Source organism: Microtus pennsylvanicus, chromosome 9 (assembly GCF_037038515.1).
Source record: "Microtus pennsylvanicus isolate mMicPen1 chromosome 9, mMicPen1.hap1, whole genome shotgun sequence".
NCBI classification, from domain to species: Eukaryota; Metazoa; Chordata; class Mammalia; order Rodentia; family Cricetidae; genus Microtus; species Microtus pennsylvanicus.
The window spans coordinates 53,052,208-53,079,934 of record NC_134587.1 but is presented as its reverse complement, the minus strand read 5'-3'; the positions used below and the strand labels follow the sequence as shown (position 1 = coordinate 53,079,934).

Sequence of the window (27,727 nt, the reverse complement as noted above, 5' to 3'; positions counted from 1 at the left end):
GCAACTGAGATGTCCAGGCTCATGCTGGGGACTGGGGCACACTAAAGAAAGCGTGTGGTCCTGGGAGAACATCAGGGTGTTGGAGGACTAGACTGGCAGTTGCTGAAGAGGTAAGGGGAGGGAGGGGAGGCCATGTGCCCCTAATTTAGTATGCACCTGTGACTCTTGTGGATACTTTCAGGTATGGTATTAAAAGCAGGTGGTAGAGAAGCCATGGAGCCTCAGAGGTGGTGGGATGAGATGCCACCTTGGGGAAGTATTGTGGGGCAATGGTCTTGTATCCTGTATTTGTTTAATAAAACACTGATTGGCCAGTAGCCGGGCAGGAAGTATAGGCAGGGCAACCAGAATAAGAAAATTCTGGGAAGAGGAAAGACTCAGTCTGCAGTCGTCACCCAGATGATGAGGAAGCAAGATGAGAATGCCTCACTGGTAAAAGGTACCAAGCCACAGACAAGAATTATGGGTTAATTTAAGGTGTAAGAGTTAGCTAAAAATATGCCTAAGCTATTGGCCAAACAATGTTGTGATTGATATGGTTTCTATGTTATTATTCAGGTCTGGGCAGCCAGGAAATGAACGAATAATCTCTGCTTACAGGGAAGCCCATTCATGCATCAGGCCTCTGTGCAAATGAATGACTCCATCCTTGGGGTAGCTCTGGGTTGTATAGGAGGCAAAAGACTCAACTGTTTTGATCCAGCAACAAGGAATGGGAGGCATGTCCACAGTGCTACAGCAGCTTGCCTCTTCCAGTGAAGGGGAGCAACTGGACAAGAGGAGGTGCAGAGTGTTCTAAGATGTAGGCTTTGGACATGGTTCTCAGCAAATGCTTCTGGCAATGGTTTCTGGTCTATTTTCATCTTCTGGGGACTTGGTGCAGGGGCCTGGAGCACACTTGAGACAAATGTAACTACACACTGCTGTCTGTCAGCAGTGTGAGCTCTGGCTCTACTCAGTGCAGACTGTCCATCCAGCCAGTGCATTTACAGCTTTCCCCATCTAGAAAATTTCCAACTGCACCCAGGAGCTGGGGTGCAGTTCTGGCAGGAGGATGAGGCAGTGCGGTTCCTGTTCACCAAGTCACACATGACAGATATCTTTCTACGGCACTGATGGCTATACTGGCTTGGTCATCATTAGGCAAAGCTGAAGCCAAGCTCTGCCACCAACTAGCGGAATAACCAAGGGAAGGGTCAGACTCCCAGTTTCTCATGAGGATGCAGTGAAATGTCACATGTAAAGGGTGTTGCATGTTTCTCAGCAAATGGCAGTGTTGGTTCCATTGCTTTAGTGATACAAAATGAGAGAAAGGTCAGTGAGCGGGGGTATTACCCTAGCATTTTCATATGAATGAAACCTTGGAAACAAAATCTAAAGGTTTATTATAGGGGCAGGTGTAAGACCCCCCCCTACATTCTGTAGTCACAAATGATAGACGTTATCAAGACACAACTGACAAGTCTATATAGTTGGATATCACAGACTGAGGAACTCTAAAAATTTAAGGCAAAGCCTGGAGGGAACTCTACACAAATAGATTTTTTGGTTTTTTTGAGACAGGGTTTCTCTGTGTAGCCCTGGCTGCAGCTGTAGACCGGGCTGGCCTTAAACTCACAGAGATCTGCCTGCCTTTGCCTCCCGAGTGCTGGGATTAAAGTCCTGCACCACCAATACTTATGTGTAACACAAATATTTATGTGTAGTTGAATAAAAGCAGTGGGATTCAGAGCGAACTTCTCTTTTCTGGCCTCTAAACTGTCTCTAAGGCTACTGCATTATTCTGACAAAATTTCTTACAAAGATAGATTTCATTTATCTGGTGGAAGAGGTGAGCGGGTTTATGGTCCCCTGGTGGCTGAATCTGGCTCTTCTTTAGTACAAGGGAACTTAAGTAATAGGTTGCAGCCAGCAAAACCTGCATGCAGAGACAAGCCACGCAGTCAGTCCAGAGAGCTTGGAGGGCAGGACAGAGCCCTTCAGATACACCCAGGAGGCGGCTCTAATGCTGCACCAGGGGCATACATGGGGACATCCCTATAGACTGTCTGCAACTCAGTGAGAGCTGCTGCCGGGTTCCACTGTAACCTCCTCATAGGGAACCTGAGGGGCACCTAGAGGTCACTGTGGTAATTGGACTCTTGGCTCAGTCTCACTGTGGGGTCCTATGGGGAGGCATGATGCTGATTACAATGCCCCTAGAGTTGTCCATGGCCTTTGGTTGAGAAGCAGGTTGGATGGGAGTTCCCTAGCACCTGGCACGCTGGGTGGAAATACCTTGGAGCTTGACAAGTAGGCATGCTCTGGCTGGAAACCAGGGCCACTGCTAACTGCACTGCACTCACTGGAGAGGTTGAGAAGCTGCTGAGGCACAGTCAGGTTCTGAATAGGAAGGCTGGATGGTGGAGAAGCTTCCGTCATGACTGCTGATCCCACCAGTCATGGCCCTGGGATTCTGGCTTTACTATAAAGCCAGAACCTGAGCTCAGTTTCTCTACCAGGAATCTGGAGCAGCACTACCTACCCACCATGATCCTAAGGGTGTAGTATCCAGCCACTGTTGCTTCTTTCTCCTTCCCCAAGTGTAAATGCTCAGGCTCCTGGGAGGACGCTTCTGTGACAGCAGATCTGAGGGGACCCACTTCCCAACCCTAGGTTCCAGGGAACCTGGGAAGAGGGCTGGCAAGCTGGGCAAGTTATTTTGGAACACAAAGCTGTATCTTTGGGCAAAACCAGACTATAAAGAGCACGCACAGGTCCTGTGCTAAGGAGGGCAGCAGTGTGCAAATGTAACTGGCTCTGCTGCTCTCTAACTATGTCCCCCCCCCCCACAGGGGAAAGTGCTAGCACACACGGACTCAGGGAATGCCCTGCTGACTAGAATCTAAAGGAGGCCTCTTCTGTTTTGAATAATAGGAGCCCATGCTTTCTAGAAAACACAATGGGAGAGGGGTTAATGATTCTTAGAATAACAGTAACAGGAGGGACTAATGCTTCTTGGAGGAAAAGAGCACCTGTTTGCATTGTTTTTCATTTCTGAGTATGTCTATGTGGTGTCCATGTGCACACATGAGCAAAAGCCAGAAGCTGACCTCGGAGTTCTTCCCTATGGCTGTCCACCTTATCATTCTGAGATGGTCTCTCACTGAACCCATGGCTCACCACGTGGCTGGATCAGTTGGCCGTGTGCTTGTCCTCCCAGTGCTACAGGCATGAACATGCTCTAGCACATCCAGTTTCTATGTGGTTTCTGGGGATCCAAACCCAGGTCCTAATACCGACCAAGCCATCTCCCCAGCCCTTAACTTCATGTTAATCAGTGACTGAAAAACATGGACAGTTTCCCTCTGAGTCTCCTGAGGTGCTTATCCAAATGCCAAGAAATGGCATTAAGGGGCCAGAAAACCTTAACACAGGAAGGAAATTTCATTTTGAGTTAAGGCTATAGATGAGTCACCATGGGAACTCTTCTGAAGGCCGCTCAGCATGTGCATAGCATTTTTTCAAAGATGGCTGTTGAATGAATGCACACATGAACGCACAGACAGAGCGATGGACAGAGAGGCATGGCAGGAGAAAGGAAGAAACAAACTTTAGCTCAGAGCTGGATCTCAGAGAGCTCAGCTCCTAAGCGGCTCCCTCTTGCTGAACAGAGATAACTATTGAATGTGCCGTTGAAGTGAGGGCTGGGCAGGAAGTAAGAGAGAGCCACCCTTTCCCCACAGTCCAGAGTCTCCAGGATCTCAGTGCACTTACATTCCAGCAGAGACCAAGAACCAAGAAAAGTCAGAGTGGATGACAGGGCCAGGTTCTGAGTCCGCGTGCGCCAGTGGAACCACCCTTGAAAAACCCTTTAGACACTGGATCCTGCCTGCTGGCCCCCCTTCCCAACTCTCCTAACACAAAGCTGACAGGCTGGTGGCGTTGTTTCCCTTCCCTTCTAGAACAATATTTTATGAGGAATCTGTTTTATTAAAATATTTTCCACTGGATGCTTCCTGTGTTTCAAGAAGTTGGTCTTGCCAGCTGGAGCCAGTGACAGTTGAGAGAGACACATCCAAGTGCTGTTGTGACATGGCATTTGGAAGTGGAGGAGCATGGGGGGAGAGCAGGGGGATGGCAGCATGGAAGACATGCAGGAAAACACCCGGGCGGCACCAGAAATGTCACTGGTATGATGGGAGCACTGCCTCCTTCTTCCTCATTAAGAATATGTGTGAAGAAACCCTAGCAATGGCGTCATAGGACATTCCCTGCCACCTCTTGGCCAGTATGAGCTGTGATGAGGTGTGCTCATGGACCTGTCTTTTAATTCCTGTCACCCACCATTGTCTGCCAGCCTTGTGAACCAGCCCCACACTCTTGTCCAGGTCATCTCAACCTGATGCTTTCTGGAAAGAAATCTAAGACAGGCACATTACATGAGAATACTGAGGTTATGCCAACAGGCTAAGGCAATTACCAGGAAGAGCAACCTTCTAGGCACGCCTGGCTCTCCATACACACTAAAACATCACCCCCTGAGGAAGAGCCACCTTCTCGACATGCCCAGCTCTTCACAAACACTAACACACCACCTGTCACTAGTTTAGAACAGGAACAGCATAAATAAATATGCTTTGCAAGTCCAATCTCTAATCAGGACACAAAGTGGGGAATGTGTTTCTGTAGGATGTGGACTGCTGCTGGTCTGGTGTGTGTGTGTGTGTGTGTGTGTGATGCCAGGACATCTGAGTATATGACTCAGTATCTACAGGTCCATGGCCTCTATCCCAGGACACCATGTAAAAGGCTGATCTGCTAGAAGAGGTGGTTAATTCCGTCCTCCTCAAGAGAAATGTTTAGGGTACAAGGAAACCCAGAGCCATGCAGCATTCTCACCACAAGGGGGCAGTCACAATCCATGGCAAGGGAGATGTACCCCAGTAGTCTGACCATGCCAATGTGCAGAACCCGAGTTAAACCTGCCCCAACTTCGGGGGTCCCCTCTCACATATACAAGCATCGCCACACATATACCCCCCATTCTCTTTCAATCTCTCTCTCGCTCTCTCTCTCTGTTTCTGTCTCTCTCCCTCTCCTTGGCCGTCTCCCACTCTGACTCTCATTCAGGCTGGTTTTATAATAAAGCAGAGGATCATGGGAGAACTGAAGTGCACCTGGGCTAGACCACAGCCTGATATTTGGAATTGTTTTTCTATTTTGGTGCCAGTTCTTTGTAAAAAGGAGCATTCCCCCCTTCCACACAAAGGACAGTTTTATTTTTCCTCTGCTCTCAAACAACCCTAGGCCAAGATGAGTTCCTGAACATTTTAAAGATATCCCAGGAAGCTGATGAGTAGTCACGGGGACAGAGGGACAGCGCTGCCTTCTTCAGCAGTTCTGCAGCTTTCCACCCTGCAGGTTCAGTCACTGCATCTACACAGCAGCCACAGGATATGACAACTGAAGCTGGTGCTGGCTGGGTCCTAGGGTGCCGTGAGGAACTGCAGGTCTGAGGGGACACTGATGCAAAGTCTTTGTAGCACAGCTGCCAATGGTTCAGGAGAGACCAAGGCTAAGGATGTCTTGTGTATAAACTTAGGCGACAGTCTTTGAACAGCACCAGACCCACAGATGGTGGCCTTGCTAAGCAAGCAACCTCTCTGGCAAGGTAGCTTATACCAACCTGTGAACTCTATTTTTAATATGAGAGGCCAGGACCTTTGGGGTGTGACTGAGTGGCCTTTGGGCTTCACCAATCAAAGCACAGCCCTTGCTGTGGGGGGCCTCTTGCTAATGTGACAACAGAGACTCAGACTCTGACACCAGTGACCAAGCCCTGTCCCCTGCTTGGTCTCCTTGTGAAACACTTGCTCCGGGTTTAAGGAGTCTTGAAGAGGAAGGCTGGGGCTGCATGCTTGGTCACTACAGAGCTCTGGCTCGTTGGGTGCTTGAGGACAGAAGAAGGTGGCAACAGTACTCACTGCTCAGGGCTTGAGACAGATGTCCTCCGGCCTTCCACAGTGATATTGCTCTTGGGTCTCTTGACAACATGCGGACGAGGTGGCCGTACCTAAGGATGAGCATGGGGAAATCCCCAAAAAGGAGTGAGTTATAAGTCTATTGTGAACATTTGGGTAGGCAGCCCCAGGAGGCTTGGTTAGACGTTCTCCAGGTCTGGGCTTTCAGAGTCCTGCTTATCATGGCAACACCACCATTTAACATACAGCATATGAATGTGCTACCTGGAATTTAACCCAAAAGGCTCTCCTCTCAGAGTGCTGAGTGAGGTGTGAACTACATGGAATGGAATGACAAAGCCCTTATCAGTGTGTGGAACAAAGAGGTTCCACGAAAGCTCGTTTTGGGGTACACTCAATGTACTCTTTTATAGCCAAATTACAAGGGTACTTACTTTCTTCTCTAAAGGGAGGGGGAAGCCAAGTGGCAGCTCCAAAGAGTACCCAGCTAAACCAGCCTGCTTCCCTGGGTACCCCATGTCTGTCTTCTAGCAGGGCTCAACTGGATGCTGCACAAATCACAGATTGGGGTGGCAGTGGTGGTGCACGAGGGCAGCAGACGCTGTGGATAGATGGGTCATTCTGGACTGCCACCTCTGAAAACCAGGATGAAGTCTCAGAGGAGAGATGCCTCCTTCCCTGGCCTATTAGAGCCTGTGATGGATGCTAGGCCATGAATTACTGGGTGTCTCATTTGGTCCAATTAGCATTATGTGGCTTAATGTGTGGTACCATCACCTCTGACCACTTCCAGTGTCAAAGAGGTTTGAAAAGAGAGCTGAGAATGTCCCTCTGTGGTTCTTGTTGCAGGCAAGCCAACATTAGAGCAGGCACAGGAGACTTGCATTTCCTGCAACTGCAATGACACACCAGCTGAGCTCTGCTGGTAAGACGGAAAGCAGAGAGCACACTCCATTACCAACTGCCCTTTCCCACCCCGCGGCAACTGGTGGGTGACAGCACAGTGGTGAGGAACAAGTTTATAGAAGTTGGCTGCATACAAGACTAGTCTTGATAGTCTCAAGGAGCCCTCAGGTCTGCACACGTCTGACTGAACCAAAGATTTTCCTGTGGAGCGGCCAGTCAGAGCACAGCCTCATTTGGCAAATCAGAGATGTGGTAAAGGCCAAGAACATTCCACAAAACATGCCATCTTCTTCCACGGGGCTATTGTTAAGACTCAACCACAGGGTGTGGGGAACAGCTGGTGTGGACATAGCACAGAGCGGGGGCTCCAGGAATGCTCATTGCTTCTTTGTGATCTAGATGCCCCCTATTATCAATAGCAAAAGGAAGGGAGGGAGATGCCTGCATAAAGACAGACGGCAGATAGTCTTAATCCTTTCAGGCATCCTGTGAGATGCCTGGTACACAGTGGAGCCTCAGCAGGATTTGTAGACCGGCAACATTACTATCTGGACTCTAACAGTGATAACTATTGCTGTGGTTATCACTGTTATTAGAATAGTGCCTGCCACCCAACAGACATTTGGTCAACATTTGCTGAATAAATGGAGGGCTGTACCTGCCTCCATTCTCATATGGAGCTGCTTTTCCCAACAAAGCCCCTTGGATCCCTGAGACTATACCTACAGGGAAGGAGTGTGCAGCTGTGTGCAAGAGGTCTTCTACCTTTGGTAGGGACCTGGGGATTGTGCTCAGAAAGGTCAGACATTATGGCCTGTTGGCTTGTCCTGCACAGGGCTGCTCCTTGCTACAATGAAGGTTAAGAATGCAAACTTGCTACTGAAATGGGGGGATTAAGTTTGTGGCAACTTCAACTGAACTTGCAACGTGGTGAAACACGGGGAAAAAGAACAACAGAGCTAATTAGAGGAGCTGAGCTGTCAGAGTGCTGTTGAATGGCTCAGCGCCAACAAACAAAAGGAAAGGGTTGGCAATCAGCAGGATCGATGGAGGAGACTGCTTCATTAGGGATGATAAAACAGACAGAGGAGGGAGAAGAGCGAGGGCCGAGGGGAGGCTGGGAAAGACACAACGGACCAGAGACAGTCACCCCTGTGGTTACAGACCCACCCAGAGTCACACACACCTCACTGGTGTAGGATTATCATTACAGACAAACACTCAAATGGACCAGGCCTGGGGACTACAGTGTGTAGTCTCACAAAGGCATGCACAAGAGGTGATGGCGCGCGTACACACACACACACACACACACACACACACACACACACACACACACACGGTGCAGTGGCAGGTCACAACTAGGCCTAGACACACACAGACAATTGGTTTAATCAAAGCTGAATCAAAAGACAATGCAGCAACAATCCCAGTGTATTTCAGCAGTACAATCCCTCTTTTGGGGTGCTTAGGAAGGGAGAAGGCTGGGTGGAGGGGAAAAACTGCTCTCATATACAACAGGGGCTGGCCCACCATTGCTAGGATCTCAACAATGCCAGAAGAGAGAATGCTAAACAAGGCTTTGCAGCTCTGTTCACAGGACTGGAGGGGAAAAGTTGGGAAGCCAGCCAATTCCCCACCGGATTCAAAACCCGAGAAATCTAAGTCGGCAGGGTTAAGTGTGTACTGAATACAAAAGCACCGAATACATTTGATTTTAATGGTGAGTAAGAAATAATAAATAGAGAGCTTATAAAGTGCTTCACATGTGGGCCCACAGCAGCTTGCCTCCCCTGGTGGCTCCAGCCACTGTCCTTCATCTAGGAGACGCCAGCATGATTTTCTTTTGCTCTTTCCTCCCCCTTATTAAGAAGAAACCTTGGATCCTCTGGTCACAGCTGAGCTCCAGCCACAGGTGCTGGACTACAGGATCCCTGTTGTCAAAGCTGAGTGTCTGCCACTGCATGGCCTCACCACAGTGGCCAGCCCCCGTGTGCTTAGCTGGATGTCTACAACCAGGTGACCTGGCATATCCTGACATGGAACCATGTCAGGCTGTCATTTCTATGGTCCTTAGGAATTCTATGGCTCAGGTCTCCCTAGTTCCTTCCCACTCGGTGTGTATTAGTATCCACTGGACATGCTGACATCAGTGTATCCAGAATGAGTAATAGTCCCTGTGGCCTGAGGACTTTGGGGTACAACATATCTTCTAGCCTCATAATCTATTTCTTTTTTTTTTTTTAAATATTTATTTATTTATTATGTATACAATATTCTGTCTGTGTGCAGGCCAGAAGAGGGCACCAGATCCCATTACAGATGGTTGTCAGCCACCATGTGGTTGCTGGGAATTGAACTCATGACCTTTGGAAGAGCAGGCAATGCTCTTAACCACTGAGCCATCTCTCCAACCCTCATAATCTATTTCTCAGTGGCTCTGCTTGCATGGCCCAAGAACATGGCCAGTCAGTCATCTCTTGCCTTGGCTAGGAGCAGAGGCAGCTGCTACCCAGTCCTCTTCTGGGGCAATATTTGCTTCCTCAAGTTGTGGACACCCCACAATCTACCCAAGTCCCCACACTGGTAAGACTAGGGTCCATTAGCGCCGTCTTCAGGACTGAGTTTTTCTCCAAGAGTTACCATGCCTTGATCCTCTGGCTGTCCAGAAGACCAGGTCTCTAAGTTTGTTCTGAGCGCCCTACCAGTACCCTATGGCTGCTAAAAGCTGTCTGTCAAGAACTAGAGAGGGAAGTCTAGTCTCAAAGGCCAGCATGGTTTCTTACTATCTCTGTGGTCTTAGCTACACACTAGGGAAATGACATTTGCTTTCCATGGGCTGGAGCAAGGACAGAGGAAACAATATGGAGTACCTAGTTCAGTCCAACGCACATTCAAAGGAGTTCCCAGCTCTTATCTCTGCCAAAACAATGCTGCCCAGAGACCTCACGGATAGGGAACTGGGGACACTGGGAGGACCGTTGAGTCCTACTGTCTGGTGATCCTTGGTAGTAATAGTTCAGCTACCAAACATCTTTTCCAAGACGGGCAACCACAGTGTTCAGTACACAGAGCTACTGTGATGCCTGGTTGGGATGAGGTCACCAAAACAGCTTAGTGGCTATAAAATCTTAGGCAAAGAATAGCTCTTAATAAAATGGGTCATTATTTAAAAGTGGTAAGGTTAAAAAAAACTGTTAGAAAGAGTAAAAGCAGCTACAGTGCGTCCAGTTCTGCCCTCCAAACATCACCCGATTTCATTTTTTCAGAAGATCACTATGAATGAGGGCCTGGTTTCAAAGAGCAGGGCAGGTCGGAGAACTTTAGTACTTGCCCAAACTCACACATCCTTAGCATTCTGGCCCAGTTCTGATAATCCCAAATCCATATTGCTAAGGTTTGTACTGAAACATTTGCTGTACTATACAATATTTAACCTGGATGTGCTTGTGGTCCCTCAGAGCATGCCACTTTGACATTTGTCCCTTCCTTCTGATGACAGGGAGTAGAAAATTCCAGCCCCTTGACAGTTGTGCCAACTGGGGTTTGGGTGAATTACATTTTCATAGGGGCACAAAATGGGTCCATCATCTCACAAGGCTGGAATGGTAGATTCCCAACTTACATCCCCCGTCTCTACCTCAAACCTTTAACATCTGCACTCAGTGGGGAAGAGGAAGAAACAGAATCACAGGACATCTGACATCTACCCAGATAGTAGCTACCCAATGGATGTTGGGTGTGTACACCATAGATTCAAACAGACACTCGGCTTAGCCTTGTTCCTGCAGAGGATGGGCTTTGTGCCTTCATAAGACAGACTTGGAGGAGTACACCAGGAAAGGCTGGCACACTAGTTTTTGAGGTGCTCTGACTATAACTGACCCCTATGCTCGGGCATGGTTGCCTTGGATAACAGACTGGAAACCCCTCCCTTGGGAAGTAGCCCCCATCAAACCATCCTAGTAAGTTTCTCACACTGAGAAAGTTATGTCCTAGGAGTTTTACGGTCTGTGTACATGGGAAAAGAAGCACATGGATGCTTAGCACTGATGCTGGATGTCAAACCAAGGCTCTGTTCATGTTAGTTAAGCACTCTGTCAGGGACCATGTCTCCAGCCCTTGGCATTTCTCTCTACAACACATGGGCCTTTCTCCATGTCCTACTCTGTTCACAGAGGTTGGCTGGTTAGGACTGTATGTTGTTCTCTTTTCCAATCCTTCTTTAGTACTTTTTGTGGGCAGGTACCTCTCCCTGTGAAGCCTAGAAGGGGACAGTACCTGTCACCATCTATCCGGGTACTATGTTTTCAGCCCTTGGGAAGGTACAGCAAACATTTCCCAATCAAGATCTGAGAGAATAAGATCCCAGCTGTCAGACTGTGGCTTCCTCTGTGAGGAAGAGGCATTTGCAGTGACCCATTAGAGCCCAGTGGCTAGAGATACAGCTCTCTCCAGGAGATTGGCTTAAATGATGCGAAGCTTCACACAGCAGCCTGGCTACCCATGGCTACGGCCTGCAAGTCACTGAGTTGATTCAGAAAAAGGAAAGAGAATCCCAGAAAATGCAAATTCCAGCTCATACCACACAGCAAGGGAAGCTGAAAAACCCATTTCCCGGTTCCTTGTGCCAGGCAGGAGAGTCTACACTCTCTAGGTTTAGTGAGGCTAGGGGAGAGGGCTAGGCAGTGTTAGAAGGGGAGGGCACACCACTGGCTACTCACGGGCCTTGAGCGCTGGATCTTGGGAGGCGGTGGCCGAGTGGGATGGAGTCTTTGTAGCTGCATTAAAGTGGAAACTTAAAACATCAGTTCACATTGAGATGGCTCCATGCATCTCTACACATGGCCTGGGGGAAAGACTTGAGGTCCCCACGTTGGAGCCTGGAGTCAACAGGGTACCTTTCTGCTCCCTCACCCCAATGTCTTAGTCCTCTCTCTGCTGGCTTGTTAGTGCTGGCCTCCTATCTGGCCTGGAACAGATCATCACAATTGCCTTTCAGCAAGACCCCTTTCTCCGATCTTCTTTTTCTGCTCAGGTCAAGGGGGACTTTGTAAACTTCAGCATGACACCACACCACATCACACTCACTTTAAAAACCATCAGTGGCTACTCCTGTCCTAAGCTGGCATGCCTAGATTTTATTAGAAGCACCATGTAGATCTTTCCCAAAGTTTACTCGCCCAACCTGAGACAACCCCCAAGTGGCACTGGGTTCTTATGCCTCACTTCCTATCTGCCCTTTGAAGAGTGACCTCCCCAATTCTTGATTGTCCTGGCAAATGTGGTCTTGTCCTTCAAGGCCCTGTGCAGGTCAAATGCTGTCTCCCAGGACTGTAAGTGCCCAGGGCCTCTGCTACAAGTGACTGGTTATGGTGAAGTACCTGGTCCATTATCCCCATGTTCTCATTTTTTCAAATGTTCCTGGAAGGGACCCACTGCTGTGCCTGCAGAAGGTTGAATGGGATTTGGGGAGGGAGGAGCTTGCTCAGTAAATGTCTGGTGAACAAATACAACTTGAAGAACATGCTTGCCTTTTGCGGTTATGATGTGGATCAAGAGAGGGCCAATTCCTCAGCTTTCCTCATGAAACTTTATCTCTAAGGACAGACTTTGTCCTCTCGATAGCCCAATGACATATCTTGAACACAAGAAGGAAAAGGGGCAGGCAGAGAGAGGGACAAAAAAAATCTGTACAGGTTTAAGACTGCAGACTCCCAGCAAGGTCTGCAGACTTCTAGTTGGTTCTCACTCATTCAATCATTCAGTTTACAAAGATACACCACCATTTGATAATGGCTGCAGTGGCAATGGCCAGCACAGGAGCCAATGTCCATATGTACTGGGCCCAAACTAAGATGTGTCAAAAGTGTGAATACACACTAGATTTTAGTAACTTAGGAAAAGAATGTAAAACATCTCATTATTAATTTTTATACTGATTTCATGTTGAAATGGTAATATTTTTAGACTTTGGGTAAAATATGTTATTAAAATCAATTCCACTTGTTCCCTTTTACTCTTCATATGCCTTGCTCAGAATTCCCCATCTGATTCAAATGTGTGGCTCACATTACATTTTTGTTTCCTCAGCCAGTGCTGACTTGGGCCTCACTTGGTATGGTCTCTGAACCTGACCCCTGGAAAGCACAGCCTATGTCATAGGCATCCCTGAAGATCCTGGTGGAGGCAGCACTCAGAGAGCAGGCACGAGTGGAAATGAATTGTGACTTCCCAGACCATTAGCGGAGCACGAGGGCTAAGCTGCCTGGTAGCTGGGTAGTTGGCTGTTAGATGGAAGTTGGGGGTGTTGCCTAGAGGATGGGCATGGCTGCCATGTTTCTTTCTCTTCATGGCTTACAGGAAGTATGTAGGACAGAGCTACTAAGTCACCCTAAGGAAGAAGAGGATGGGGAGAGTGCACAGGCTCCTTCAGGCCAGGTGTCCTGTCCCAACCCTGCCAGCTGCCCTGCTTCTTTCACGCTTGGAGTTCTACTGCTGCATAACCATCTTGTCTGTCCCACTGCCCTCAACTGCATGTCACCTTTGGCCTGCATTACTTCCATCCCTGTTGATGGCAGAGTGCTCGGCAGGTGGCCTCTGGGTTAGAACCCCAGCTACCTACTTACTCTTCAGGTTACTCTCTGCTGTGACATAACCATTTGAGGTTTCCCTGTCCCCATGTAAGCACCATGGGCAACAGCATCTCTACCCTTGATGGTTTAGTGAGATCTTGTATATACCTGCCTGTGGGTACCAGCAGCTGCCACTATTAGCAGCCTTCCCCACCTCCAGCCTCTTCCCAACCCATCTTCTGCACCTAAAAATATAAAAAGTAAAAAGCACGCCTAATCATGCCACTTGCCAGCTAATGTGATCTCAGTGGAAGTGGGGTATCTCTCAAACTAGCCCTGGGAGATTCATTGCCCAAAGGGGAGTTGGGTTCTCCAGTCACACAAGTCTGGGAAATGCTGTGGGATGTCCGGTTCCTTCTGGAGACGCTTGACAGCACAGCCAAAGATGCTGTGTCCTGCACACACTCAACACTACCACAATCTCAAACTATGAGCTTCTTCAAAAAAACGTTGTATCCTGGCATTGGAGAGATGACTCCAATGTTAAGAGCACTGATTGGTCTTCAAAGGACCCAGGTTTAATTCCTAGTACCCACATAGCAGCTCACAACTGTCTGTAACTCCAGTTCCAGGAGACCGGTGCCAGGTCCCTCACACAGACATACACGGAGGCAAAACACTAATATTCATAAAATAAAATTTAAAAATAAAGAAAGAATATGTGACCTGAGAAGCTCTACATTACTTCAATATCTAAAAACCACTCCTAACGTGTTGCAAAAATAGAATATAAAAAAGAAATGTATCCTAAATTCTTTAGAACAGACTTTCCTTCCTCGCAATACTCTCAGACATCCTGGGAAGTGCAGCCTGCAGTGCTGAATTTTCTCCCTACATCCAAAACACAAGCCTTCACCACCAGCACATTCCTCCGCGTCCTAAGACTGGGCACTTCACGGGTATTCAGTGAATGATTTTGGCTTAAAGTTCCTACCACACGTGGAAACCCAAGTAAAGTTAGTTTTGTTTTTGAGACAGGGTCTCATGTAGCCCAGGCTGGCCTCAAGTTTGCTCAAGAGTTGAGGATGAGTGTGAGCTTGTCAGATCTTCCTCCTGTCTCCAAAGCCTCTACACCTGGTTTTCAGTAGAGACGAGGACTGGGCTCCCCTTCCAGTGACAGGTTAGTTCTGCAGATTCCGTTAAGTGCCTTATTTTGCTGTGACTGTCATGGACTTGTGCTGCTTCTTTTATAAGGCAGCAGCTTGGTGGCCATGCATAGCCCAGAAGCTGGCAGGACTGAGAGGGAGCTTAAAGATGCCGAGGAAGGGTCAGGTGACACAGATGTCCTACCATGACTAGATAGTAAAATCAAAGTCCAGACGAAGCAACTGAGAACAGGACCCTCCTGCTGCCCCTCTGCCATCAGCTTTCCCTGCAGGCTGTCATTATCGAGGACAAAGCACGCAGTGGTAGGAACATAGGCCAGGGCCACCTTTCCAGGTTGGCTGCTAGGAGTGAATGGAACATCTCAAGGGTGTACAGTAAAGTCCCCTAGGGCTCAGGGAGAAGGAAGGGGGTGGGGGCAGCATCAATTATCAGGGCACTCTGCCACAAATGTGGGGGGCCCTGGGGACCTGTGTAGAAGCAAGCAGGCACCTGGAGGAGTGAGGGGGGTGCCGAGTACAGTGCTGAGCAGTCTTTCTTTAGCTTTGAATGAGGGGGGTGCTCTCTGCATCCTCCGACAGAGGCCAGACTCCATCCAGGTTAGCCTGGTGATTGGCAAACCTTGGCTTCAGTGTCCTTATCTATGAGTATAGTCAAGAAAGGATAGTAGGAAGTGTCTATTTCTGGAGGAGGAAGTGGTAGAGATGTTGGGCTATGGTGGCTGCAGTTTTCCAAATAAACCAGGACAGATGCCCTGGGGACAAGGATGGGCATGATGGGGCAAGAGGGAGGGAGTTGAGAACAGCCCGTAGTTCAGGTGGAAAGGGAGGCTGAAGAAAACCAGGAAAACACACTGCTTTCCAGAAGACAGCCTCAGAGGGAAGGGAAACCTTGGATTGAGGGGACATGGCATGAGCTGGGGCTCAAAGAGACTGAAGAGCTGGGTAGGGTTAGTGACAGTCGTTACCATGAACTGGGAGCTCCCTGAACCCCCTGCTTTGCCGACTGTAGCTCCCCAACCCCTGTAAGCAGCTGGGTACAGGGCCACATCAGGGCCTGCACATAAGGAATACAAGTAAGAGGCAGAGATTCACTAATCTTCCCCACTGTATGGAACACAGGGCTGAAACAGGGTGGGCTCAGGCCTCTGAATTCTCATGGTCCACAAGGGGAGGCCAGACAGGCTGTAACATGAGGCAGAGCAGGGCTAGGCAGGGCATAGCACTAACATCATATGTGAACCTTAGGACCCTGGGGATGGACACACAGCCTGTGGGGGGGTCATTGTCTAGAAGTCCTGCTATTGGCATACTTGACACTTCCTGAGCTGTATGTGGCAGGAGGGGTTGGTGCTGAGGGACCTCCCAAAGGTTGCACACTGGAAGGGCTCTTCCCCTGGATACCAATGGAATAGCTATGCAGGGTTAAGGCCTGGGGCCTCATGGAAGAACAAGAGAGTACATTCGCTTCAGCAGTGGATGCTCTAGTGAGGTCTGACTTCCATCAAGGAAAAAAAATGTTTTTGTGGGCTAAACCCACAAAGTCTACCTCCTTTTTTGGGTAAGGAGGAGGTGGACTCTCATCATCACAGTGCTTCTGCTTCTGGGCAAATTCAGAACTGGCTCTGCACACTGGTGTGTGTTAGGTCTCAGCCGACCCCTGGGAGTTGTTTGTCGGAACACTGTTGTGGACACTCCAAGAACAAAGTTAGAACCATAGGAGGCTCAGGGTGGGGTCCTGAGGATTAGAGAAGGCCACCCAATTGCATATTTGTGTCACACTCTCAGGTCTTCCAGAAAAAATTCTGGGACACAACCTTGGCTTTCCAAGGTGTGTGCTTCAACCAGGTTCTGCTGAGGGACACTGGACTTTTAATATAATCTCTTTTATTTATGTTTTCCTTTCAAAGATTTTCTACCCAATTTCTATCTTTTGAGCTCCCTAGTTCTTAGTAAAGCAAGTTAGAGGTTTATTTCCACTACAGAGACAAGAAACAGAAGTTGAGAGAAGTTACATAACTGGTATGAGGTCACACAGCAGAAGAATGAAGGCAGGCATTGTAAGTCTATTCTTGTCCAAGTCATCTGGAACCCCCTTGTCCCATCTGTGTTAGGGATGTGTGCCTTAGGAGAAAACACTGACAAGAAGGTGACTGATGTCTTTTCCTTTGTTTCTAAAAAGGACAGGTGATTCATCAGAGTGGAATCTATGTTGTACCAGATGTAGAAATCCATAGGTCAATGGGACTAGAGTAGAGTGGTCAGTCACAAGGCAGGGGAACACAGGAATGTTACAGTCAGTACAGGTGCAGAGGGACCATTTTTTTTAACCAGATGTGGGTGTTAGAGAGTTTGGGTGCTTGGTACAGGGGAGCCACAGTGCTCCAGGGAGAGCAGAATGCGGTTGAATATGTAGATGGGGCAGACTTAGATTTGAGGGGCTGGTGGAGTCAGAGATAAGAGTCCTTGAATGCTAAAGGCTAAGAAGGGTGGTTTTTCTTTCAACTTAGTGGGAGCAAAGAGGGAGGGATGCAATCAGGGATACAAGAAATCATAGTGTTCTTGGAGCTTAGAATTGATAGGAAGCCAGGAAGATGCTCCTTTTTAGGCATGAAGGCCTGCCTAACTTCTAGCTGTGGAACCCACTGGAAGATGTGAACACAAGAGGAGGAAGGCCTGAGAGTGTGATTGGTACAGAGGTCCCAGAGTACAGCAAGCCTCTGAGGCCTTTATCAGTTTTGGCCTGGCCCTGGGTATTTCTCTGTCAGCTATGTGGGGCCAGGTTAAGTATGCTCATTGTATGTGAAACCCCCACTTACAAGGACAGCATCTGATTTGTAGCTAATTTGTTGATGCAGCAAAACACATTGTTTCTCAAAGGTCAGGGGGGAAGTGGCGTTGGGAATATCAACTTAATTACCTGGGCAGCACGGATGAGCAGGCGCCCTGCATATGGCTGTGGGGTGGAAAATGTTCATCTGTTGGCACTGACTTGCAGGGCAGACAGCTTAGTGAACACGAGAAAGGAGGGGCATCCCAGATGTCTGGGGAGCAATCTGTATGTGTCATGGGCATTGCCTGTCCACCAGGCACATTTGCTACCTCAGAGAGACCTCTACAAGGAGTGAGGGCTCCTGCTTTGGGTTACATAGGTAAGGGGAGTTAAGGCTTTGCCCAGAGACACACAGAGTAAAAGACAGGTATGCAGAAGAGGGTCACCATCTTAAGACAATTACTAGCTGCAGGGGATGGTGGTGGTGGCTCCGTGATGTCTACATTGGGATAGGGACTGTTTAGGAATCAACGTGAAATCCATCCATCCTTAATGAATAACCCTCATAGGATTAACCCTTCAGTGTCCTTATGGGAAAAGTCACATTTCACTATGGAGAAAATAGGGCCATGAAAAGAGATGAAATGCTAGTCAGGAGGCGAGGTAGTCACCGAGGTCCAAGGGGACAAATGTCTGAGGAAACTCAAGGGCTGAACATGCCAAGCTTGGTGTGCAAGGGAAAGGGAGATGCAACCTTCCTGGGAGGACAGTGGGGAGGAAGCTCTGTTCCTTTGGAGCCAGAAAAGGTGGGCATAACCAAAGGGGCAGTTGCCTGCGAGAACTGATCTCCTAGGCTGGTCCAAAGGTGACCGCAATCATTTCTGTACGATATGTGATCTGTATCATTCCTTCCCCACAAGACCTCATCTGGCTCTAAAGAAGGGGCTGAGGAAAAGCTAGATGGGACCTGGGTGTCTCAGTTTGTCCTGGGAATGTGCTGGGAACAGAGCGGGTGTGAAAGAATTCACAATTACACTCTGTTGCTATTTAACGAGGGAAGCGTTCACCTGGTTAATTTTCCTGGCTAGTATTCACATCAATACTCTGACCTGTGTGTGAAGCAGACCCTGTTGGGAGGGGAAGACAAAGCTTTCTATGGCTTACAAAGGGCCTCTGGGCCAGGAGCAAGGCTCTGTTACTCTTTGGGACTGGAAATCTGCTATTATGCAAGGTATGGAAATAAAAGAGGGCTTCTTTTGATATGCCTCCAAAAGGGAGTGTATTGAAGTGATATTTTTGTGGAGTGTATCCTTTGAAATGCCCAACCAGCTTCTCTGAGGCATGGCTCTCTTCTGCCTCCCAACTCCTGTCATTATTTCCACTTCTCTTCGTCCAGCCACGTCTGAGCTGACCCTGCTTGTTGGGGAGGATCAAATGCATGGCTCTGCTTTGGTTTCAGCCAGGCCAGCTGCAGCATACCCAGGCCCTGGTGATGTGTTCTAGGTCTGAGTAGCTCAGCAGGACATGAGAATGAGCTGGAGATCCTTGGTCCCAAAGCATTTGCAGAGGTAATAAGCTCTTGTCTGCTGGCTGTTCTTGTGAATGCTGAAAAGGAGGGACCCTAACCTCAAGGCTGAGTAGAGTGGCCATCTGCTTGCTCAGAGTTCACCCACACAATATGATAGGAAGGAACTCATCCTGGAGAGGGGAGGTTGGGAGTGTGGGGCACTGTACACAAGACCTTAAGAGCTTGGGATACCCAGAACACATCGGTGATGCTGATCAACCTGGGACGAAGGCTCTGCCAGGGTCCCACTCTACACATAGAAAAACAGAAGTCTGTCACCCTTCATCCTAGCATACAGGGATATATTTGGGATGTGCTAAAGCCTCTGGCTGTCTGTTGCCTAGAGGGTAGTTTTCATATGCCCAAAGCTTGTTGTCCTGAGATGCCACCTGAGTGAGTGCTGAGGGCATCTGGGACTGAAGGCAGTTCTGAAGGAAAGTGCAGCACCTGTAGAGGGGTCTGGGCAAGTGGTCTCCAGAGAGGCTGGGCTCAGGATCCAGGGCTTGCTGCCATACCCTGCCAACGACACCTGCATGCTTAGCTGAAAGCCTCTTAGGCTGCCCTGAATAGCCGCACTCTTTCCAATGTTGACAGGAGTAGTATTTTGTAGTGGTGCTGGTTAATTTGTAGTGGCATTTGTGGTTTGAAGCCTTGTCAAGACTCCTGATTACTTCCCTTGCTAGGAGCTCGGCTGACGGGGAAGTTCACATGCTGAACAAAAGCAGCCAGGCAGCTGGGAGGGAAGGCTGCATGGTGGCTGGGTGACCCAGCCAGCATGGGAGACAGCAGCAGGGGAGGGAGGAGGGCCAGACAGGGGTCAGGGGAGAGGAGTCCTTTGTTTTTAGTTGGTGCAGGTGCAGGGTCTGAATAGGTGGCATCCCATTGGCTGTTGGAGGTCGGGTACCAGATGCGGCTGGTGGCTGGGCAGGGACAGGGGGCCCAAACAGAAGCAGGAGGCAGGTGCTTTGCTGCTCCCTCTACTTGATGGCCATCTGGGATCCCATCAGGGGTGCCTGGGTGACATTGTCCAGGAGTCTCACTGGTGGCAAGGTGAGAAGGAAGCCCTCCAGATGTTATCTGATACCAACAGAGGCTGCTGGCTCTTGGCACATGCTGTGCACCGGGTCTGTACTAGGAGCTCGGCAGACAACTGGTCTCAACACTGCTACAGAGATTGTGATATTGCCATAAAAGGCAGAAACCGTGAGGCAATGTGGCTCAGTGACTCATTGAGACTGAGCCTCACAGCTAACAGGTAGCACAGACACAGTTCAAGTCCAGGTATGGCCATGAGTGCACATACTTTCCATGACATCCAGCACATACAGAGCAGGGGAAAGCAGATGGTGACATATGCTTCTTGAACCCAGGGCATTGCTCCCCCCCTCCATGGGGCTATTCCCTGACACCCTGGTGTTCTCTATACAGTGATGTCTGCTCTGACCCCATGGGAAGGTCTTCCTGAGAAGTCACTTGTATTTCTCTAGGCCTGAGCCCTGATTGGTGAGAGTTTGCCAGGGCCAGCTCAGCAAAAGCAAGACTCATTTTATCATCTCTGGAATTGTGTCCACTCAAATAGTACAGCAGTAGGAAATGAAAATAAAAGCTTCCTCCTGATTTCACAGTGGTGCAGACAGGAATACTCCATAACTTCTCACTTCCCAGCCCAAGAGAACATCCCTGTGCTCAGTAAGCTGTCAAAGCCCTGGGCCATGCCCCCATGGCCTCACCTATTAGCCCATCACAATTAGCTCTCTTTTGTTGTCCCTGAAAGCACCTGCTCTATGTTTCATGTGCCTGTCCCAACACACACTGGTCCTAACCGAGCCCTGACTCACCCAGCTGACAGAGTCTTGCCTCAAGGCTGTTTTACCTTCTTTACGTGTTCTCCACTCTCCCCACTCAAATCAGTGGAGCATCTTGTCTCTTCTTCTCCCTAAGAAGGGAGGTCTCTCTCTCTCTCTCTCTCTCTCTCTCTCTCTCTCTCTCTCTCTCTCTCTCTCTCTCTCTCTCTCTCTCACACACACACACACACACACACACACACATCAATACTTCTAGTTCCTGGTACAGGCCTGGCTTACGGTAAGAGCAGAATGAATGTCCACCTATGAGTGAGATGCTAGCATTAGATTCTTTCAGGTGCCTGCCCCAACCAGTTGTTATCCCCAATCACCTAGGTTACTTTGTCCTCAACACACTAGTAACATTCCTGGCTTGCTTCTGATCAGGTATCCTAACCTGGCAGGCTGAGACCTAGGGCTAGTTCCCAAAGCAAGAGCCTTTCATTTATCTATCTATCTCTATGTATCTATGGAATGCAGACATGATTATTTATTATTATTATTTATTAGTGGAATGTATTAGGAAGCTTAAATGTGAAATATCTCAAAATTTCCCCAGTGTTAAAGATAGATAGTTGGGTTTGCTAGACAGAGGAGTTGCTCCTTTTTCTTCCCTCTTCTCCATCTCTAGGAACAAATGGATGGAGAACTTGGCTTAAAATTCCTGGACACTGGAATACGTTCCTATCTGTGTCAAAGTCTACCATCCAGCACCTCGGCAGAGTTTAAAATCCTAGCTAATAGGTTAACAACTGTTTTTCTTCAGCTTCAAATGAAGAATATCAGAAGGCTGGGGGAATATGCAGCTTTCCAATTTGTACAGACTGCACACAGCTCCCTGCAATGTGTGTTTGACAGGACTGACATTTTGTACCGCTGTGAGATGGGAAAACGTGTGACATTTTTATTCATGGTGGCGTACGCCCTTGTAATGATCAGCTCTGGTCGATGTGCTTACCGCAGCAGCCCCTGAGCCCTCGGAGAACAAACAGGAACCCGAGGTGCCAGCAGTTCGACTGCCTTATTAAACACCGCCAGGATCCTAACGAAGACCAACTGCTGGAAAATCTCACTGTCAAATCCTCAAGGACATTGTCAGTGCACAGCTAACTGCATATATTTTTCATTTAAAATACTGAAATCCAGCATTGTGCCATTACAATCAAGGGGAGGGGAGCCCACTCCAGTGGCCATTCTGTTAGCTACTTCTGAGCTCCAGATGTTGGAGCCAGATGCTCAGTGGGATTCAGAGCTCAGAGTGGGGTGGCAGAGATGGACAGAGACTGTGAAAACCCAGCCCTGGAATTCACTCAGGAAGTCAACTCACTGGCTCCCTTTGCAAGTCAAAGTGATCTGCATAATTAGAAAATCCTTTTGCCCAGTCAGCCATCTTCCTGGAGGTACAACCCATTACATCCTGCAACTTGGTGCTAACCAGCCTTCTGCTTGGTGGCAGACCTCAAGACATCTGCAGGGACACACAGCCACCGTAGGTGTCACACCTTGGCAGAGAGGCTGTGTGTCAGGGTACCCACCTGCCATCTCACTAGTTGCCTCAAACCAAAGGCCTCAAGGTAGGAGGACCCTCTTTCCCTTCAGTGGTCATTTCTGATGCTGATGCATGCTGATGGATGGAGGCCAGTCACCTGGCAATTCCTTACAGCTCCTGCAACCGTTAAACTAGGTGATTTGGTTATGGCTGTACACTAATGTACTGGTGCATTTATTCTGTAAATATGCATTATTTATACAGTGTCTCTATTTCCATACTCTAGCCCTGATGCACCAAGACACAGTGCTATTTATTTTTGGGATCCTTGGCGTTCCTATGGGTTTGCAAAAATGGCCAGTGGCTGGATTGAAACAACCCACATTCTTTACCCAGCAGCACAGGCTTACATTTTTAAAGGCATGCCTATAAAGCTGGTTTAGCAGATGGTGAAGAGCTGGCCATCCAAGGAGGGAGACCATAACAGTCCATAACCTGGGATGGAAGGAGGAAGCCATAAATAGTTGGATGAAAAGGGACATGACCGGGAGAACAAACAGCTGTAAGAACAGGAAAGCTACACCCATTTCATTGATGGAGGCGGTGTAGATTTCGGTTGGGCTTCTACCCTGGGCTGCAGAGGAGGTCTCATTGATTGCCCAGCCCAGTGGATACTCCCTCTGTCTCAGTCTCTGCTGCAAATCCCCGCTGAGGGTGTTGGGGATAAATGCAGTCAGTGTCTAGCTTTGTGTCACTCTACCTTAAATTCCAGCAGATCCCATGGAAGGCGCTTAGTCACCTGCTGTGAGTCCCCTCAGACTCACTCATGTAATCAGTGCCCTTAGTTGAGCTCCCCAAGCTCTCACCTCAAATACTAGTGATGTCCTTTCTAACTTACCAACGTCTGCCAGAGCTATCCAGGTCTCAGTAGCCAGTCCTCTGAATACAACCTGTTCCTGGCTCCGAGCCATTCATGGGGTGCAATTTAAGCTCCCTCAATGCTTATCACTGCCCAGTTCTTACCTGTTGGCCTCCAGTGCCCATGTTGGCCGATATTTCCCTGAAGTCCCACTGGCCTGTCTGGAATGCTCACCCCACTCTGGCTCTGTTCAATACACGGTGATTATTATGGGGACTTTGTCTAGATATAGTTGGAATGCTCCCTCCTGGGGGATGCCTGCTCTGCTCTCCACTTTCTGCACACGTGCCCATCAGCATTTCATCTCTGTAGTGTTTGTGGACTGCCTCTTTCAGCCACTGAATGCCATCGAGGTAGCAAACATCTCATTTCCTGCAACCTCAGGGCCTTGGCCTCCAATGCATCAGATCAGTGAATGAGTGAGCTCATGAAGTCCCGAAAGAGTCAGTGTTGTGTTTATAGGAAGAGCAAGGCCTCAGACTATCTGCTTATATGGTAGGAGTGATGTGTGCAGGAGGCTACTATGCAGCCTTAGATATAAGAAGCTGCTGGAACCCCCAGATCTGCCAAGTGGGGAAGAGAACATGAGAAAATCCAAGTCTCTGCTGAGCATTCAGAAAACCCCTGCATTAAAGCAACTGGTGCTCGCACAAAGTAATGTTCCAAGTCAAAGCAGCAGACATGAGTCTGAGACATGCAGCCAAGGGACCTTGACCTAGAGAGTCAAGCATGCCTGGTGAAGCAGTGGAGTTGGAGAGGGTTTGGGGAGAACCCAGTCTCTGGCATTGGATGGGTAGGCCTAGTTCTGTTCTTGCCACTTACTGAACAGCCTTGCTCAGGTTGCTTGACCTCTCTAGGATACTTGGCATCCACTGTTGAGAGGGTTCAGTGGGCTGTTGAGAGGGTTCAGTGACACCAGGCTTGAAGGGTGTGGTTCAGCACAGCAGAGAACCACCTCAGGGCCTCTGGTCCCTTCTAACCTACATATCTTGGATGATCCTGTGACTCCCTTTTCAAGAGCATGGACAGGTTAATAATTTCCCTGGTCTGTAGGCAGTGCCCAGATGGGGGTTGAGTTGGATGTGTGATAGGAAGCTTCTGGCACACACTGTGGTCACTGAGCAGAACTCCCTGTCTAACCAAGGATACTAAATTGACTCTCTCATAGTGTATGTTTTATTTCTTCTTCCCTACTGGTATAAACTTCCCACCTCTGGCCCTGAGGATTCTAACCTTAGAAAATGCCTCCTTTGGCATCTCACTGAGACTTCCCACTCCTGTCTTGGTTTCAATATCTCTCTGGCTGGACTTGGAGTAGCTGTGACACAGACCCTTAAAGAATGATGTTTTAAGGTCCTGGTCAGTGTCTTGGCAGACACCCTACTGAGTGGGGAAAGGCTTGAGGACACTGCTCCAACACTGGGCACCACAGAACAACTACTCTTGCTCTTGCCTCCTGTTCTACTGAATGGATAGGGCTTGCTTGAGGCAAGCCTGCAGCTCCTTTTCCTCACTCACCTTGAGGTCACACCGCCCCCTGCAAATTTTCACAGGGAGCTTTTTTGTGCCAGACCCTTTGAGATGCCAGGGATAGCCATGAAACCAATACTATGCCTTATTGAGTTACTATCAGGAAGCAGCTGGCAAGGATAGAGCTGGCTCAGGGCAGCCAGGAAGCACCAGGGAGGGCTTAGTGGAGTAGGGGTGCTTGGGAAGGGTTCCAGGGTCCTGTTGGGTATAGCAGAAGAGGAAAGATTAGAACTGGAGTTCTCCCTACATCCAGCCTGGAGTTCTGATCTGGAGCCAATGTTCATAAAGAGCTGGTAAATAAATGAATGCAATGTCTCTAGGGCTAGAGAAAAGGAAGGGTTCATCTCAGTGTAGGATGAGTTTGACAGGGTCTTACAGTGTAAAAAGGAACTGGCCAGAAGTGGAGTATGGCTGGATCTTGAAGTTTGGTGTGCTATTCTGATTATACAGGGAATCCAGAGTGGGGTTGGGAAGCACATTCTTTACATCTTATGTCAGTACTTGCAATGCTTTCTAATGTCCCCTGGGATGTAAAGGGGTGGAGGATTGACACCATGGTTGAACTAGGGAAGGGCAGGTTTTAGAAGTCCAAGGGCAGAGTAAGCCACTCTAAAACAGAAACAAGTTAGACATAGACATCAGGAAGGACTGGAGTCAGTGGTTAGGGTGCTCACTGTTCTCGCTGAGGACCCAGGTTTGGTTCCTAGCACCCACAAGGTAGCTCACAATTGCCTACAACTCAAATTTCAGAGGATTTAACACCCTCCTCTGACTTCTGTGGGCTCCTGCATGTATATGTGCACACACATACACTAGGGCACACATACAAATATACATAAAAATAAAAAAAAGTCACATTAGGAGATGTCATAACAAAAGTAGTGCTGGGAACAGCCTGTCTCTCAGCCTCAGGGCTGTCCATCAGGGCTGTCAGAAGGTCAACACCTTGGAAGGGCACCATCTATGTGAGGGGAGGACAAAAGACATTTTCTGGGTGCAAAGTCTACTCAGACCTTCTTCCATCAGTCAACCTGCTCAAATTCTATTCCTTTGTAGTTTTAGTTGACTTTCTGGAGGTCGTGTCTTGGACTAATACAACAGTTTCAAAGGTAAGAATTCTCCAGTGTGAGCACTGGAGAGAGCAAGTGGTGACAACTTAGGGTAGGGGTGGGGTGTCCAGGACTTCACAAGAAGCTAACCTCCCATCTCAGAATGGCCGAAAGAGCTGTCAAGTGCAGTTTCTCCTGCTTGGAGCCTTCCCCACATATCAAAGACACAGCTGGAACAAGCTGCTCTCACCGATCTTAGGCTAAAGAGTCTTATCTGGAGTGAGAGGGCATTGAATACCGCACCCAGGTTGTAGTGACATGCTCTGCAGAAATGATGGATACCCTATGGATTGTGCAGGGAAACAAGGCTCACAATAAACCAGTTGGGGTTTAAATGCAAAGACCTTGGGGATGTCTCTTAGCTTACTGACTTTAAGCCAGTAGCTACAGGACTGACAGCTCTGTGAAGTAAGGGACCAAGTCACTGCCATGTCTGTTTTCACAGATATGGGACAGAGGAGCCATTAGTGGTACTTTCTGGTCCACGACCTGGCTATGGACTGCTGCGGACCTTGCCACAAAAAGCATGCCGCTCCTTTGCCCAGCTCTAACCTTCCTGCTACACACTGACATACTTTTCCATTTCCCTCTATTCTGGCTTTTTATGTGTTTTTTGAGTCAGAGTTTCTCTGTGTAGCTCTGGCTGTCCTGGAACTCACACTGTAAACCAGGCTGGCCTCGAATTCACAGATACCCACCTGCTTCTGCTTCCTGAGTGCTGGGTTTAAAGGTGTGTGCCAGTAGCCTCCACCTCCAAGCCCCCTTTAAAAAATTTTGTGTTCTACTTGATGTCTGCCTTTGACTCTCAGCATCATAGGCTTCCTCAGGTTTGGGTATGAACTCTTCTCTGGAACAGGACGAGAGGCAAGGACAAGTTCCTGTGGGGCTTCCTGTACATTATTAGTTTGCTCTTGTCCTCCTCCCAGGCGTCCTGCTCCCTTACGGGAACTACCCCTTCTTCATTTCTTAGGTGTGTGCATCCATGGGATCTACCTTCAGCTCACAGGACATCCTCAGCATGATGACTGCTGAGGAGATGAACACAGAACCCAAGCTGGTTCAGGCAGTCAAGCTCATGTCTTGTGTGGAAGTTACTTCTTTTCCTGCTGATGTTATACTGAGAAGGGTGTGGTAGGCAGTGGTAAGTCATCTTGCCACTGCATAGGACAGCCTGTTGAGAATGGTACTTGAAAAAGTTGGGGGGCTGGAGAGATGGTTCAGAGGTTAAGAGCATTGCCTGCTCTTCCAAAGGTCCTGAGTTCAATTCCCAGCAACCACATGGTGGCTCAAAACCATCTGTAATGGGGTCTAGTGCCCTCTTCTGGCCTGCAGGCATACACACAGACAAAATATTGTATAATAAATAAATAAATAAACAAACAAACAAACATTTGCTGGGTGGTGGTGGCGCACGCCTTTAATCCCAGCACTCGGGAGGCAGAGGCAGGCGGATCTCTGTGAGTTCGAGACCAGCCTGGTCTACAGAGCTAGTTCCAGGACAGGCTCCAAAACCACAGAGAAACCCTGTCTTGAAAAACCAAAAAAAAAAAAAAAAAGAAAAAGAAAAAGAAAAAGTTGGGAAAGGCCAGGCTAACTTTGATTTGATACCAGAATTGGACCATAATCATAGCCAACAATTTTTTCTTTTATATTTCGTATCTCTTGTGAGTCCATATTAATAGAAATTCCTAATATTTGCCCTTCCTTGGTCTTCAGAGCTGGAGAGGCACCTGATCTGGCCAATACCAAGCAGCTCTCCTGTATTCACTTCCCCTTCACATACAAGGAAAGTACCCAGAATGTTCTTGTAATTAATGATGGATTTGGCTCATGATGTCTCCACCAGGTGCAGTATACTAGTACACTTGTCTTGGCAACAACTGAGGCAC

At 48.5% G+C, this 27,727-nt stretch overlaps 1 protein-coding gene across 16 annotated transcripts in view; it reads right to left on the bottom strand.

Annotated features, from left to right (window-relative positions):
* Positions 1-27,727, bottom strand: part of Dennd1a (DENN domain containing 1A) — a 545,127-nt gene that overhangs the window by 12,896 nt on the left and 504,504 nt on the right. For 9 of the 16 annotated variants that reach the window (XM_075986076.1, XM_075986082.1, XM_075986085.1 and 6 more), the window contains one exon: positions 5,967-6,055. In XM_075986076.1, the coding sequence (XP_075842191.1) occupies positions 5,967-6,055 (89 nt within the window). Of the gene's footprint in view, positions 1-5,966; positions 6,056-11,593; positions 11,651-27,727 lie in introns of all 16 variants that reach the window. The other 7 variants (XM_075986075.1, XM_075986079.1, XM_075986090.1 and 4 more) reach the window with 1 other exon arrangement.